The sequence below is a fragment of the Sinocyclocheilus rhinocerous genome, unplaced genomic scaffold (assembly GCF_001515625.1).
Source record: "Sinocyclocheilus rhinocerous isolate Xijiao unplaced genomic scaffold, SAMN03320098_v1.1 scaffold3150, whole genome shotgun sequence".
In the NCBI taxonomy this organism is placed as follows: Eukaryota; Metazoa; Chordata; class Actinopteri; order Cypriniformes; family Cyprinidae; genus Sinocyclocheilus; species Sinocyclocheilus rhinocerous.
In genome coordinates this window covers 96270-110092 of record NW_015630557.1, presented here as the reverse complement: position 1 = coordinate 110092, position 13823 = coordinate 96270, and the positions used below count along the sequence as shown (strand labels likewise).

Sequence of the window (13823 nt, the reverse complement as noted above, 5' to 3'; positions counted from 1 at the left end):
TTGAAGACATGGAAATAGTTTGTCATTTTTACCCTATTGTTTGTTATATTTATTTGCTCAATGTCTTCTGGGGTTTTGGTTCTTTTACTGTTGTAGATAGCCCATATAACAAAAATATTATATATCTCTTTATTGTGTTTGGGCCCCCCTGGACGAGCGAGCATAGGCACGTGCCTAGAATGCCTATGCGTAAATCCGGCCCTGGCCCCATGACTTTTCCAGATGATCATGATTTATGTTCTTTCTTTCTTGTGCTCTCTTTCTATCTGTGCCCCACTTTGTTAATCACTCAATCATCTGAACTGTCACTTAGCACAATGACAGCATAAAAAAGTGGATGTCAGCCTGGAGAAATGACTGTTCACTATAAACAGCAAAGAAACTTTAAATGCATGGAAGATTTTAAAAGATTGTTTTGAGATTAAATATATAGTAAGTTTGAATGGAGATTTGAAGTTAGTAGGCCTGTCTAGGTGGTTGCTAAGGGAGCACTGTGTTAATGTGTTCAGATTTTTTGCTTGGCAGCTAATAAGGTGTTCTGGATGTTTGTTATGGAATTGCTAGGTGGTTGCTAAGGTGTTCTGAGTGGTTGCTATGGCCTTGCTCGGTATTTGCTAGCAAAGAGAGATCATCCATAACTCAAGTTTGTACAACAATATTAAAGATTCTCACATCACTTTTCCTATTCATGATCACATTAATACTGATGTCCAGTAGCAAATGGATAGTTGTCCATGATAAGGATTAAGGATGAGATTTTAAAAATAAGTAGTTTGTGCTCCAAATTTCTACCCTATAAAATAATTCAGAGCTTGGCAAAACTAGAAAAATGTATATTCATTGAAAAATAAATCAATTAATAAAAATAAAAATGCCCACAATGTTTTACAATTTTATTAATTTATATGTCTTCTGCAGGTCTAGAATTTACACTTTTAAAAGCAGGCTACCTGTTCCTATTATATTCGGGCTTTTCAAGTAGGTTTTTGAGGAGGTGAATTCAAATGAGAAATATCTTGATTTTTAGTTGTTTAAGCTTATTTTAATGCTTTTTTTGTCTTAATTTTGATGTCGTTTTGAGGCTGCCTTGTACGTTTGCTGAGGCCCCAGCCCCCTGGTTGAGAACCTTTTTTTTTTAAAGGGGTCATATGATGCGATTTCAAGTTTTCCTTTCTCTTTGGAGTGTTACAAGCTGATTGTGAATGCATGCACTGCTTCAAGTCAGCCGCCGATCGGTTTGCGCGGCGCCGCATGAAGTCGAACGCACCTATTGCTATGAGTGAGAGACAGAGAGGAGGAGCACAAACATAAAACCATGCCCTCTATTCAATATTCCGTTTCAGCTGGAAATACGTCACTACACTGAAATAAAGTCGGCAGCAACTTCCGGTTCACGCAGACTTTAAAGTTTTCTCTGTGTGAATTCAGAATAAAATACAATTCACTTTTTTTGTTTTCTGAGAGCTAGTGTAGATCAAGATTCCCAGTGTTACAATTCCAGCAGTAGAAAATGTAATTTTGGGGAAACTATCGCATTGAGATCCAGCCACCAGACTGTCCATGATATGAATTGCGCGTTCCTAGTACTATTCGGTGCTTCGAGACACAACGATATTACACACTACAGCAACAAAAATGTCATCCTCAAAGGCTGTTTTATTGTTTCGTAACGTAATGTTGGAATGTTTCAACTGTCGCCATGTGCTCAGCAGTGATCTTGGCGGCAGAGGTTACAGTTCTGGTAACTTGAACAGAAGTTTGACAGACATAAGCCCGCTCCAATCAGATGGAGATTCATTATGACGTATTTCAGTACGCACCAATCCCATAACGGTGGGCGGGAAATATTCAAAGCGTGCTGCTGCATGTGATCACAAAAGAGGCAAAGGAAAGACTAGTTTACGGCCAATCAGACTCGTTAATCCACCGTATAGACGCTTACGCACTACGCAGAGCAAAGGGGATATTGATGTAGTTGATGAGTGGCCGCGAAACTCTGGCGGTGAACTTTTGCTTTATTAAACAGAAAGAAGTGGAATCCGGTCCGTGTTATTGTGAGCTAGATTAATTCGCCTAACGTTACTAGGTATCTAGCGAGTGATAAAGTTGTCGGGGGAGAAGACCATGCTGTTGTTTGTGGAGGTAAGTTATAATGAGGTCATTTTGGCGACCGCGAAGGTTTTTCACAGCCGCGGCATGGATTAAACTCATGGCAGGCGCCATCGAGCTGAACAAGGAGACTAATTTGTTGTTTTTGTAGTGCAGTTACCATTCTTCTTATTGTTTTTTTTTAGTTAAAAATGGTTATTAGCGATAACCAAGATTAGTTGAGTTAATATGCAAGACCTTATTTATGTGGACGCGAACTGACCGTCGACAGCGAAGGATCCACGTGCGCGTGCAACAAATGCTAGCTATTTAGCCAGCCTCTTATCTTCTATCAGTGCAGTTCACAACTAAAGCAATGACCACATCAAATGCTGAAGGTGTCCACCAATTTCCTCTGCTTTTTAATTTAACCTTTAGATTAAAAAGAACTTTAGCCCGTCCAAATCCGATAAAGCGCTGGTCAGGTTAACGAGGCTGCGTTTCAGATGCAGGTTTGTAGCTCTTTGCTCTGAACTCTCGCTCTGGTTTATCGAAGTGGCTAATCAGATTAAAATGGCGAAAGGCCGACTATTTAAAACCACCTGACTATGCATGGAGTGTCGCTTCGGGTAAGTAATAGATCTTGGGAATGAGGTTCATCCCTGATCGAGCGCAGTAGTATAGAGAAGTTAGAGAGAGAAGTTGTGCACAGTTCTGGTTTTCCACCTCGTGAAGTGTGTTAATACGTAGTGCCCTTGTCTGTCCTGTGGTGTTTGCATTCCTTCACCGTGCTCTTCAGACGTCCTTCGCCAAGGTTGTGGCTATAATGCAACGTTTTATTTGTTGAGAGAGCACATGTAAGCTATATTTTATATAATTCGCATTGCGACTTTACAGCAAGGTGCAAGCGGTGTTGTAATTTGTGCCTCGGCGTGTCATGTGAAACTTTGATAGCGTCGCATCTGTTAACTCTTGAAAGACCCAGTCACACTTTTGTATCTGCTTCCCCCTCAATGTAAGTGATAATAAAAGTAGTGATTAAAGAGTTTTAAAAATAATTTTGTTTGGGGTGAAAGTTAGGAAAAACGTTGCAAAAATGCAATGCTGTGTCAAAAACCATTCACAATGCTTTATCAATGCATTACTGTTCCATTATTATACTAATTAAGAAACGTATTTACCTATGTTGCCCACTGTTGCATTTTTGGTGCACTTGAAAATGTACATTGTGCAAGTTGAGTGGAATGTGATCATTTTGTAATCGCTTAACATGTTGGGAATTGAGAAATGTAAGTCACAACTAGTAAAGTTACTAAAATTATCCATGGCCTATCTGTTATCAATGGCCTTGTTCACCTGCTGCAAGCTTTGACGGATTTTATCACTACCAAAGATGTTGTTGTGTTAAATACAGTGTCGGCTCTGACACTCTGAACTGTGCACTTCACATAGTGGAACTCTTTAATTACTTTGGTTTTCAGGATTTCTTTCCTGTTTAAATTTTTTTTTTTTTTTGGGATCACCCTGCCACCATACTGTGAAACAGGTTGGATAAGGTTTTAGGTTTGCCTAAAACACTGACGCCCTACTACATTGAGTTGCCATTTCATTAAACACTTACTGCACATGAACTTGGAGAAGGTTGTGCGACTATTAGATGGCTGTCTGTTTCTGATTACATATTGATGGGTAGTTAAATGATCAGCAGTGTTCTAGTTAAGTCTTATAATCGTTTACTAAAGCTACAGTTAGCAAATGTTGACAGATTTCTGCTGATTTTATTCTACTGTGATGTGAAAATCTAACTGTAAAAATTAGTATTATGTTAACCTTGTTAACCCAGAATTTGTTTAACCTTGTCTTCAAGGTGACCACCAAGGGGGCTGGTCTGAATCCCAATGCTAAAGTGTGGCAGGAAGTGCCTGCACCAGCCACCCAGACTCCAGAGGCAGCCACAGAGACGTGCCATTGGCCACAAGCAGATACTGTCTCCACCGAGGAGTCAGAAGGTACATATATTGATTGGCAGTTGTTTAGTGCTGTAATTAAATAATGTGTAAAAATTGACATCATATGTTATCTTATCCGAAATTGTTCACGTGGAAATTAACCTCATGTCCTTTAAAAGCCATATGCTTTGATTTATGTGTGGAATAAAAGGGGAACGTAAGAGATTTTCTACACACCAGTTTGTTGCAGTAGGCTGTTAATAAGAGAATTAAAAGCAACATAAATTTAGTTCATACACTTTATGTTCAAGCCTGTAGCCAGTTGATTTGACATCTACTACCATTGGTTCCCATGTGTCTTAAATACATTTTATGGCGCATATTTTTTTTCGTAACTATTTCTTTAAGGCAGGGATTCCCAAACTTTTTTCATCAGCTGATTTTACATAAAATATTTACTTTGAGTTCCCAGTGGGATTATAAATTAATGTATATAAATAAACACATTTGAATGGTTCTCTGGTGTTGGTTAATGGACATGACATGCAGGTAAAATCATAAAAAATATATATTACCCCAGGGGTTTGGGAAACCCTGCTGCTTTAAGGGAATGCTGATGCAGTTTGTCTAATGGGAAATGGCTAAATTCATGGTGGTGTTTTGTTGATTATGAAATTAATCTGGTGTGTTCCAGATGCAATAGCAACAACAACCATTTTGAATCATGATGTTAAAGTTTGCTAAAACACTGTGATGATCAGTATCGTGTCCAGAACCATTCTCACTGTAGAGATCTTCCATCCTCATTTCTCCTCTATCTCACTCCTTCCATTCTCATCTTTTTCAATCTCTCTCTAATTCTCAAACTAAATTTCTTGGTCATTCTCTCAATGGAGTGTGTCTGCCCTAATGACCGTGAGATTGAGATCTGAGGGTTAAATGACCTATTGCTGTTCATACATGGTAAAAGATCGGTAAGCTTCCAAACTCATTTGCTACTGTCGTTCCTCCTCTAGGTTTCAAGGAGTATGGTGTTGGCTATGGTGACTCTGAGTCAGCCCCTCCTATGGAGAATAGCATGTTGAATGGCATGGAGTCTGCAGAACTGGCTTACCCACTCTACGAACCAGGTCTGTCGCACACACCCACTGTCACACTTTAGTTGCACTCCATTCCAGTGCTGCTTACTGGCTGATTATCATTGGGGGTGTGTATGTGTCTTGTGTCGCTCAGTGGAGGGTGAGGCGGTCGAGGTGCAGCCTCCGCTGTCTGAAGAGAGTCTGAAGGAGTCACTGAAGAAGCAGCTGGAGTTTTGCTTCTCAAGGTAACGCCCACTGTACGCCCAGACATGCTAACACCTGCTCCCCCATATTACGTAATTATGTAAGGGATGAATGGAAATTCATAATCATCTGAACAGTAGAGCAGTGCTTATTTACTCTTGCTTGAGAAAATTCTCATTCACTAATTAAATGCAATGTCATAATGGACCCATAATATTGAAAAGATTTGATGTGGATGATCCTATTGAAGCCATTATATTTGGCAGTATTGTAATTGTCAGTTGCAAAATAAGGACAGTTTAATTTGATAATATGATATAAAAAAAAAGAACTCACCCAAATATTAAAATTACCATCTTTTACTCACCCCAATGCCATTCCAAAGCAGTATGGCCATTGGATGCCAGAAGTAATTTGTTTCTTGTGTGTCGTGTGACTATTGGGAAGCTTAAATTTCAGCAAAAGTCAGTAGTTGGTCAATAATCCATTCGTGAGTTAATCTATTTATTTTTTTGGTTAGTGGTCGACCAATACTTATATTGGCCAGATTTTTTTGATTGTTGATTTATAATTAAATATTCAATGACTTGTTGGCTGGGCTGAAACTGATAATTAAATTCCAAATATCAGCCATTTCTATATCGGTCCACTAGAAGCAGTGCTTTTGCGTTTTGAAAGCATCTTTTATTTTAAAAAATTTTTTAAAGCATGACCTTTAAAACACTGACGTTACATGCATACACATTGATAAGTATGTTTTTGCCTGTTGCACTGTTTTTGAGCATACTATTTCAAGTGTTGTGTTTAAGACAAAACCTTCCAACTTTTCAGTGTGTCTTGCCACATTTGACCGATAAGGTGAACTGCAACATCCGTATTACATAAAGCTTCCTTAGGACCAAATAGTTGACTAGTCGTTCAGGAAACTTACTGACTTGTCTAGTTTGAAATTTAGTTTTGCACATGATGTTTTGAAGCAACACAATATGTAGTAAAAGTTCTGTATTCCTGAAGGAATACACACTTCTGTAAAAAAAAAAAGTTAGTTCTTGGGTCTATTTTTTTAATTTGCATGTGTGCACTTAAGCAAACCAGTCCTTTACTGGTGTGATAACATTGTAGTATTCAGTATTGTCAATGTGCAAATCATGCAATGGTAGATTTTAGTTAGCAAAGCAGGCATTCAAATTCAGTTTTCCCACTGTATACACTTAATCTGTATTCAAAAATTGTATCCAGTGAAATTCTTATGCACACTGACTAGTGCTGGGCGGTATACCGGTTCATACCGAATACCGGTTTTTATTTTTGTTATGATATGAATTTTGAAAATACCGCAATACCGGTATATGTCACTTAAACAACGTTCAGAACGCGACGCTGTTTGAAAGGGGTGTTGCACTGTGGTGAGGGAACAGCTGTATGTGTTACTAAGCGTGAAAGTTCCGAAACTGAAGCTGTAGAACTAATAGAACGTGATGACACAGAAGAACTCATCCACAATATCCACATTGACCGCCACAAATATCCACCGCCCCCTGCCATCAGCTCCCGCGTCTCTCACACACACACGAGCGCGACTTTAGCACTAGATTTAGCAACTTCCAGACCATTTTAGCGGCTTTTTTCCATAGAATATTCATACTGACAAACCTAGCGACCTTTTTGGATAAACCTTAGCTATGGTTCAGTTGGAAGATTTCGCCAGTGCTGTCCCGCGAACGCGAGGTCTGACTTTCCCGGAGAAGTGTCACCTCTCTCGGCGTCTGTTCTGTGCAGTGAGCGGCAGAGAAAGCAGCGCATTCAGTTGGCCGCACCACCGCCGACTCGTCAATAAATGAGTACAAAACAGCATTTCCTAGCACCTGTCGCTTACTGATTGTTTGGAATTATAAATATGAGCGTAGTTCGTCTGTTAATATCACATGCACGTTTTTAAAAAATTTTTATTACTCAGACGCAGGCAGTGCGCTACATGAGACAAAAAAGTAATATAGCCAAAACAACCGCATAGCCGCTCTTTAGTGTAGATGCATGTTGATTTTATCAGACGATGCCGCGATTATAAATGAGAGTGACTCCTGGTTAACATGTATTAAAAGGGGTCGTGTTTAGTCACTATTTAGTGTGGTATTTTTTGACAATATTCACTCATCATGATAGTAAAATAGGGCATTCTAAGTCAATATACTGCAGTATTTCCTCTCTCAATCAGTAAAATATATGGTTAACACAATGCATGAAAAAAAATACACCGTCTTGTACCGTGAAACCGGTATAATTTTGAAAAATACCGTGATATAAATTTTTGGTCATATCGCCCAGCACTAACACTGACCATTTCGAGTGCAATGGATATCACTGCAAGTGTTCATCTGTTCATTGCATTTTTCTTACAGAGAGAATCTCTCCAAGGACCTTTACCTGATGTCTCAGATGGACAGTGATCAGTTTGTCCCTATTTGGACCATTGCAAGCATGGAGGGGGTCAAACTGCTGACTACTGATATGGACCTGATACTTGAGGTGCTACGAGGTAAAACAAACAAAACCCGACCACAGTTTCAGAGTTTGTTCATTCCTTACAATGCTTTAATTCCTTTCTTTTCTGTCCTCCTCAGCCTCTCCCATGGTGCAGGTGGATGAAAAGGGGGAGAAGGTACGGCCAAACCACAAGCGATGCATCATCATCCTCCGAGAGGTTCCTGAGACCACACCTGTAGAGGTGAGAGCACACTTTATGGTCATCTCTTGTGGCTGTATATAGTAGAGACTGGTTACCATTACTGTGGTCACCCCAATTATGATCAGTATCGCGCTTGGAAGGATCCAGAATCATTGCTGCTGTTGAGACTTTATTGTCTGTCTTTTTCTTTCTTTCTAACTCCTCATTTATCTATCCTTATTCTTATTCGTCGTCCCCCCCCCTCCCCTCCTTCTCTCTCGCCCTCTCTCAGTACAGTATATTTTGCCCTAATGACTGTGAGATTATGAGATCTGAGGGATATCTGGCCTCCTATTTGTCAGTAGTTTTCACTTATTCTTTTTATTTGCTGACTGATGCTTTTGTCTCTCTGTCAGGAGGTGGAGGCCCTGTTTAAAAGTGAGAAGTGTCCGCAGGTTATCAGTGTGGAGTTTGCACACAATAACAACTGGTACATCACATTCCAGTCTGACACTGATGCTCAGCAGGTATTATTGACAAACACACACAAAGGGACTTTCTCATGGAATAAATGTTTGTATAAATAATTGGTAAAAATCATATGTGAGGAATATTTTATATTGTGTTATTTGCAAGTAAAAATCACATGAATTTATTTACTATAATATGGTTTATGACTTTTTAATCTGTATGATGTTTAACTTTGTTTGCCATTATAATTATTCATCAAATATGGTCATAATGAAATCTAAAAAGCTGTAGGTAAATATTTACCCTTTATGCGTTTTATATTAATTTATTATAGCTAAAAAGGCATTACAACAGCCATAGTAATTGGCTGATACAATAACAAATATGCACATTTGCTGTGCTGTTGCATTAATAATGCCAAAAGTGTTTTTGCATTTTCTCTGCTGGTTTAATAACTGAAATGTTTTCTGGATTGACTCATGTCTCATTGTTTTACAGGCTTACAGATACTTGCGTGAGGAAGTCAAAACTTTTCAGGGCAAACCAATTATGGTGAGTGTACATTGTGCTGCCACCTCTCTTGTCAGATCAGCTGTAATTTAAGCACCCTGGATGTGTGCGTTCCTGGCAAACACTTCAAATACAACTAGTGTCACCTTGACCACTTGTGATGATTAACAGGTTTCTCTGAAGTATTCAACTTCGACCCTTGTTCTTTCAACCAATCAGTGATCAGTTATACCATCGGTGTGTAACCAATAGAAAAGACCCCATAGACTGTGTATGGGATTATGTAATCCTCAAACCAAGCTGTTTTCGTCCTGTTCAAAGTCTCGTTGCGTTAACTTGTATGACAAAATGCATTTTATCTTGTCCAGCTCACATCCTAAATAGACAAACAAAAGGCATCTGTATGAGTAATGCATGAGATGCGTCTGTGCCATATGAAGGAAATCTGCTTTCCAGTGCTCTGCTAAGACAAAGGTTCACGTTTATAACCGTAATTGCTGGATTAGAGAGGTGCATGTATTGTTTTACTTATGTTTAGAGTGCGTGTGATTCTCCTGTCTGTCTTGCTTTTTCTCTGTGAGTTCCGCCCTGACTACTGTGAGATTGAGATCTTGGGGGGATATGGACAAATGTGAATACTGATTTGTCATTTATGGCCTCCCTTTAGTTTCACAACTGAGTGTAACGCATAATGAATGATCTTTTAGATGTTCTGGTTTTAATAAAGGTGTCTCTTTGTATGTTTGTGTTGGTAGGCTCGCATCAAGGCCATAAACACGTTCTTTGCTAAGAACGGTTATGGGGCAGTTGACTCCGGGGTTTACTCCACTCCGTCACAGTACTCGTCTCCAGTTTACCTGCAGCAGGTGTACCAGCCTCCACAGCAGTATCCTCTCTATAGCCTCCTGCAACAGACTTGGACCCCCTCACCCACCCCTTACTTTGAAACGCCACTGGTGAGAATTTTATCTTGAAATATGTTGTGAAGAGTGTTAAAAATTAATAAAAAAATTCAAGTGGTTTGCAGTGAGAATTCCCCATATAATAAGATGAACACTACCTTTTCTAATATGCTGATATCAGACCTGCCAACCTGTACGCATTGCGTAGCGGGTACGCATTTTGACCTTAAAGTACGCTGGTACGATTTGTCACTCTAAACTACGCAAAAACCTGGTGTCCTGTCCACGCGCAGTAAACAAGCAACAGAAAAAGATGAGGAGTTCAACTAATCAGACTGTTTTTTCCGGTTTTACATTTAAATAATTTCTGTGTGTTTTATTTCTCTCCAAACTGGCTCTGTTTGTGTGTCCTTGAGTCGTGCGCTGAGATGAGGAAACACGCGCATGGTGCATCTGAAAAAGCAACGTAAGCCGAGCATTACTTGTAATGCGGAGCGTTTCTAAACCTGTTGTCCAACAAAACAGACCATTAACATACTCCACAACATCAAACAAATGTTAGTAATAACTTCCGTCCTGATCTGATGTGGCTTCTTATCACAGAATGACCCCCCCCCCATCACACTGATGGTACTTGGAAAAAAAAATTCAAAGGTTGGCAGGTCTGTGATATGGTGCTCAAGAAACAATTCTTATCTCAGTTAAAAATGATGCTACATAAAATTGTGGTGAAAATGTATAATGATTTCTCTGAATTATTTAAAACAGTATTTATTTGATATATATATATATATATATGTGTGTGTATATGTATATGTTTTTTTTTTTGTAACAATGTAAGAGTATTTATTGTCACTTGATGAAATTAATGCTTCCTTGCTAAAACAAAAAAATTGTTTATTAAAAAAAAAAGTTAATCAAAAACCTATGTTCAGAAACACAAATGTAGCTGTATATGAAAGATGTTTAGAGCAAATTTGGTTGTTTTGACCCAGTGATGATAAACTAAGCGCATAGAGGGAAGCAGGGAGTGATCAGAAGATTTTGGGAGATCTTTTTCTTCTCCTTTTCTGCTACTTTTATCTCACTTTCCTTCTTTCTGTCTCTTTTCTCCTTTAAGTCTGTCACTCCTGTCCCAGTGAGCGTTAAGATTATGAGATCTGAGGGTCACTTTGACTATTTGCTATTGGCTGAGCATTGAAGCAATTCATTTATAGTCATTTTAGAACCGCTTTAAATGTGACTCATCTAAAAACCTAATCTTTTTTGTGTTACCTTTGTATTACAGTCATGAATGCTGAAGGTATAAGCTGATAGTCACAGTGGGTCTCCTAGTTTGTAATCAGGGTTGTGATTGCAGGCTGAGCTGCAGGGGACTTGCTGCAATGTAGTCAGGGCAGTTGAACGGTTACCATGCCAACAGTTATTTGGTTCATTTAGCATATCACAATGTAAAGAGGTGCTTTGGCCATGTGTCACAAAAATGTGAATTCAACTTGGATGTGTGGGTTAATCTCAGCTGTTGATTTATCTTGCAGGCTCCATTTCCAAACAGCACATTTGTTAATGGCTTTGGCCCAGCCGGAAACTACAAAACTGGCTCCTCTCCAATCAGCCTTACGCACAACTACCCCCGCAACCGGTAAGGTCCTGAAGCCTACAATTTGTTTAAAGAACCTCTTTCTTAGTCTATTTTTATTAATAATAGGCTGGTTTTAATGAAAACTGACTTGTTTTATGAAGGTCATATTAAAACCATCTTGTAGACATTAACTTGCTTTGCTGCATTTCAAATATGTTTGTAAAGATTTGGTTTTATATCTATTCATTTGGCTCACACTTTTGTCCAAAGCGGCTTACATTTTATTGAAGCTATACATTGAAAAGATGTTTGTTTTCTATGAATCAGACTCATGACCTTGGCATTGCTGGTGCATCCTTTCCAATTGAATTTGTTGCACTTATTGTCCAAGTGTGAAAATGAAGTTTACCTACGTTGATTTCATCTCGTATGCAGAAAGTGAGGCGGAGCTTTTGTGTTTGGCACACTGGAGTCACAATGACTTTATTCCTTTACTTTCTAGACTTCCACTTTATTCCAGAAAGAATGTAATCAATGCCTTCAGGTAGATGTGGTCTACTTTTATTGGAGCATTTCTTTTTCCTCAGTTGTCATCTTGTGCATGTTCATGTACCATGCAAGCTGCTTTAAAAGATTAGAATGCCAGAACTGCATTGTGGTGATTGAAATGTTTAGTCTAATGTTAGACTAACGTTGTACCTAAGGGATGGGCTGTATCACATCACTTGAAGCATTCCATAGTGATTGACCATCATGACTCCGCTAAAAGCTGCATCTTGACGCATGATGCCTTTCACAGTGAATGAATGTCAGTGCATTGTCATCAGATCTGTCTTGTGACCCTGTTTTGCATGCATCTGTTGCTCTGTGTATGAGAGTTTCCTGATGGTGTCTTGGGAAGTACATGCATTATAGATAAAATCTGCATAGGGGTTGACCTGATATGAGATCTACAGGACAAGTTAGCCAGTGGCCTATTTATTGGCAAAAATATGTCTAATGTACAAATGAGACATGCATAATTTTGGCTGAAAGGAAGTAAGCACAATCTTTTACACTAAGGAAGATTAGGGGCAGTTGTAACAAGTGGTTATCATATTTATCATGTTTAGGGATGCACGATATAGGATTTTTGCCGATATGTTGATAATTTTCAACTCATTTTGGCCGATACCGATATATAATTAATTTTAGTTAGTTTTTAACCCTTTGACGCGTACGATCACACCGGTGTGATCAGTCTTGGCTGGTCCCTGAAGCGTACGATCACACCGGTGTGATTAGAACTTTCAGTGCGTCACGTCATCAACTGCTGAATTTAAATCCGCTTTCGCGCTTTGGCTGGCGCAGAGCCAGATCGGACCCGCTGAGCGCTTGTTATATTATCACAAATATTCATTGTTTTCAACCATATAGTACTTATTTTAGGTTTCAGACATTTAAATACACATAAGTACTAGCAAAACCATACATTTACAGTTTGTAAAATGCACGCTGATGTTTATGGAAACGGCAATAATGATCCTTACAAATATAATCTGACGACATGTTTTTATTGATATCATATACAGATTGTGTAGGTAACTATAAAGTTTACTCTGCTCTTCTCCCAGTTTACCGGAGACCTACTTTAACGTGTTTCGGGAGGAGAGGATGAATTTGCGTGTTGTAAATCCCACAGCTCGGATTCAGCGCGAACTAACATGGCGGCGCCCATCACACGCTATAGATCAACTAACACGGTCGATATAAAAGTGTTTAAACTACCAAACAGATTTAATTGCACATATTTCAGAATCGGAATATCAGATATTTCATAATATAGTGAGCATGTTTGTGAATATTTCGAATAAAACCGGAAAAACTAAATAAAAGCGATGCATGTGTCATACAGAGCTATTGTGGCTGCGTTGTGTCACATGACAAGCATGACGCGTCGCCATAGAAACAGTAAGGCGATACATTTTAAAATAACAGTCGCCTAAAAAAAACTCACGCTGGGGGCTCAGCTAGAATATTTTAAACTCACGTGCGAAAGGGTTAATCATGACGCTCCATAGGGTTTTTCAAGAACTAAAATATTCCATTTGTGACACCTCAGCAGTTTCCTCTCTCTGTAATGGCAAAGAAACATCGCCTGCCCGGCCATAACATGTGACATGCAAGCCCGAAAGCTATGTTTCACATTCTCTTCCTCCATCTCGGCTTGCTTTTCCACTGCGTGGTACGACTCGGCTCAGTACGGCTCAGTACGGCTCAGTACGGCACGGCTCAATTTGGCTCGGTTTACGTTTCCACTGCAGTTCAGTACCGCTTTATAGTGGGCGGGATTATTCACATGTCGTTATAGTTGCGCCGCCTCTACTACCACGA

The 13823-nt window shown here is 39.2% G+C and overlaps 1 protein-coding gene across 4 annotated transcripts in view; it reads left to right on the top strand.

The window, feature by feature from the left end:
• The window catches only part of LOC107740568 (la-related protein 4-like), a 31414-nt gene that overhangs the window by 6226 nt on the left and 11365 nt on the right, over positions 1 to 13823 (top strand). For 2 of the 4 annotated variants that reach the window (XM_016553020.1, XM_016553019.1), the window contains exons 2-11: positions 3956 to 4097; positions 5054 to 5167; positions 5271 to 5361; positions 7720 to 7856; positions 7942 to 8045; positions 8402 to 8512; positions 8955 to 9008; positions 9722 to 9922; positions 11407 to 11510; positions 11953 to 11994. In XM_016553020.1, coding sequence (XP_016408506.1) covers positions 3956 to 4097; positions 5054 to 5167; positions 5271 to 5361; positions 7720 to 7856; positions 7942 to 8045; positions 8402 to 8512; positions 8955 to 9008; positions 9722 to 9922; positions 11407 to 11510; positions 11953 to 11994 — 1100 coding nt within the window. Of the gene's footprint in view, positions 1 to 1921; positions 2143 to 3955; positions 4098 to 5053; positions 5168 to 5270; positions 5362 to 7719; positions 7857 to 7941; positions 8046 to 8401; positions 8513 to 8954; positions 9009 to 9721; positions 9923 to 11406; positions 11511 to 11952; positions 11995 to 13823 lie in introns of those variants that run through there. The other 2 variants (XM_016553022.1, XM_016553021.1) reach the window with 2 other exon arrangements.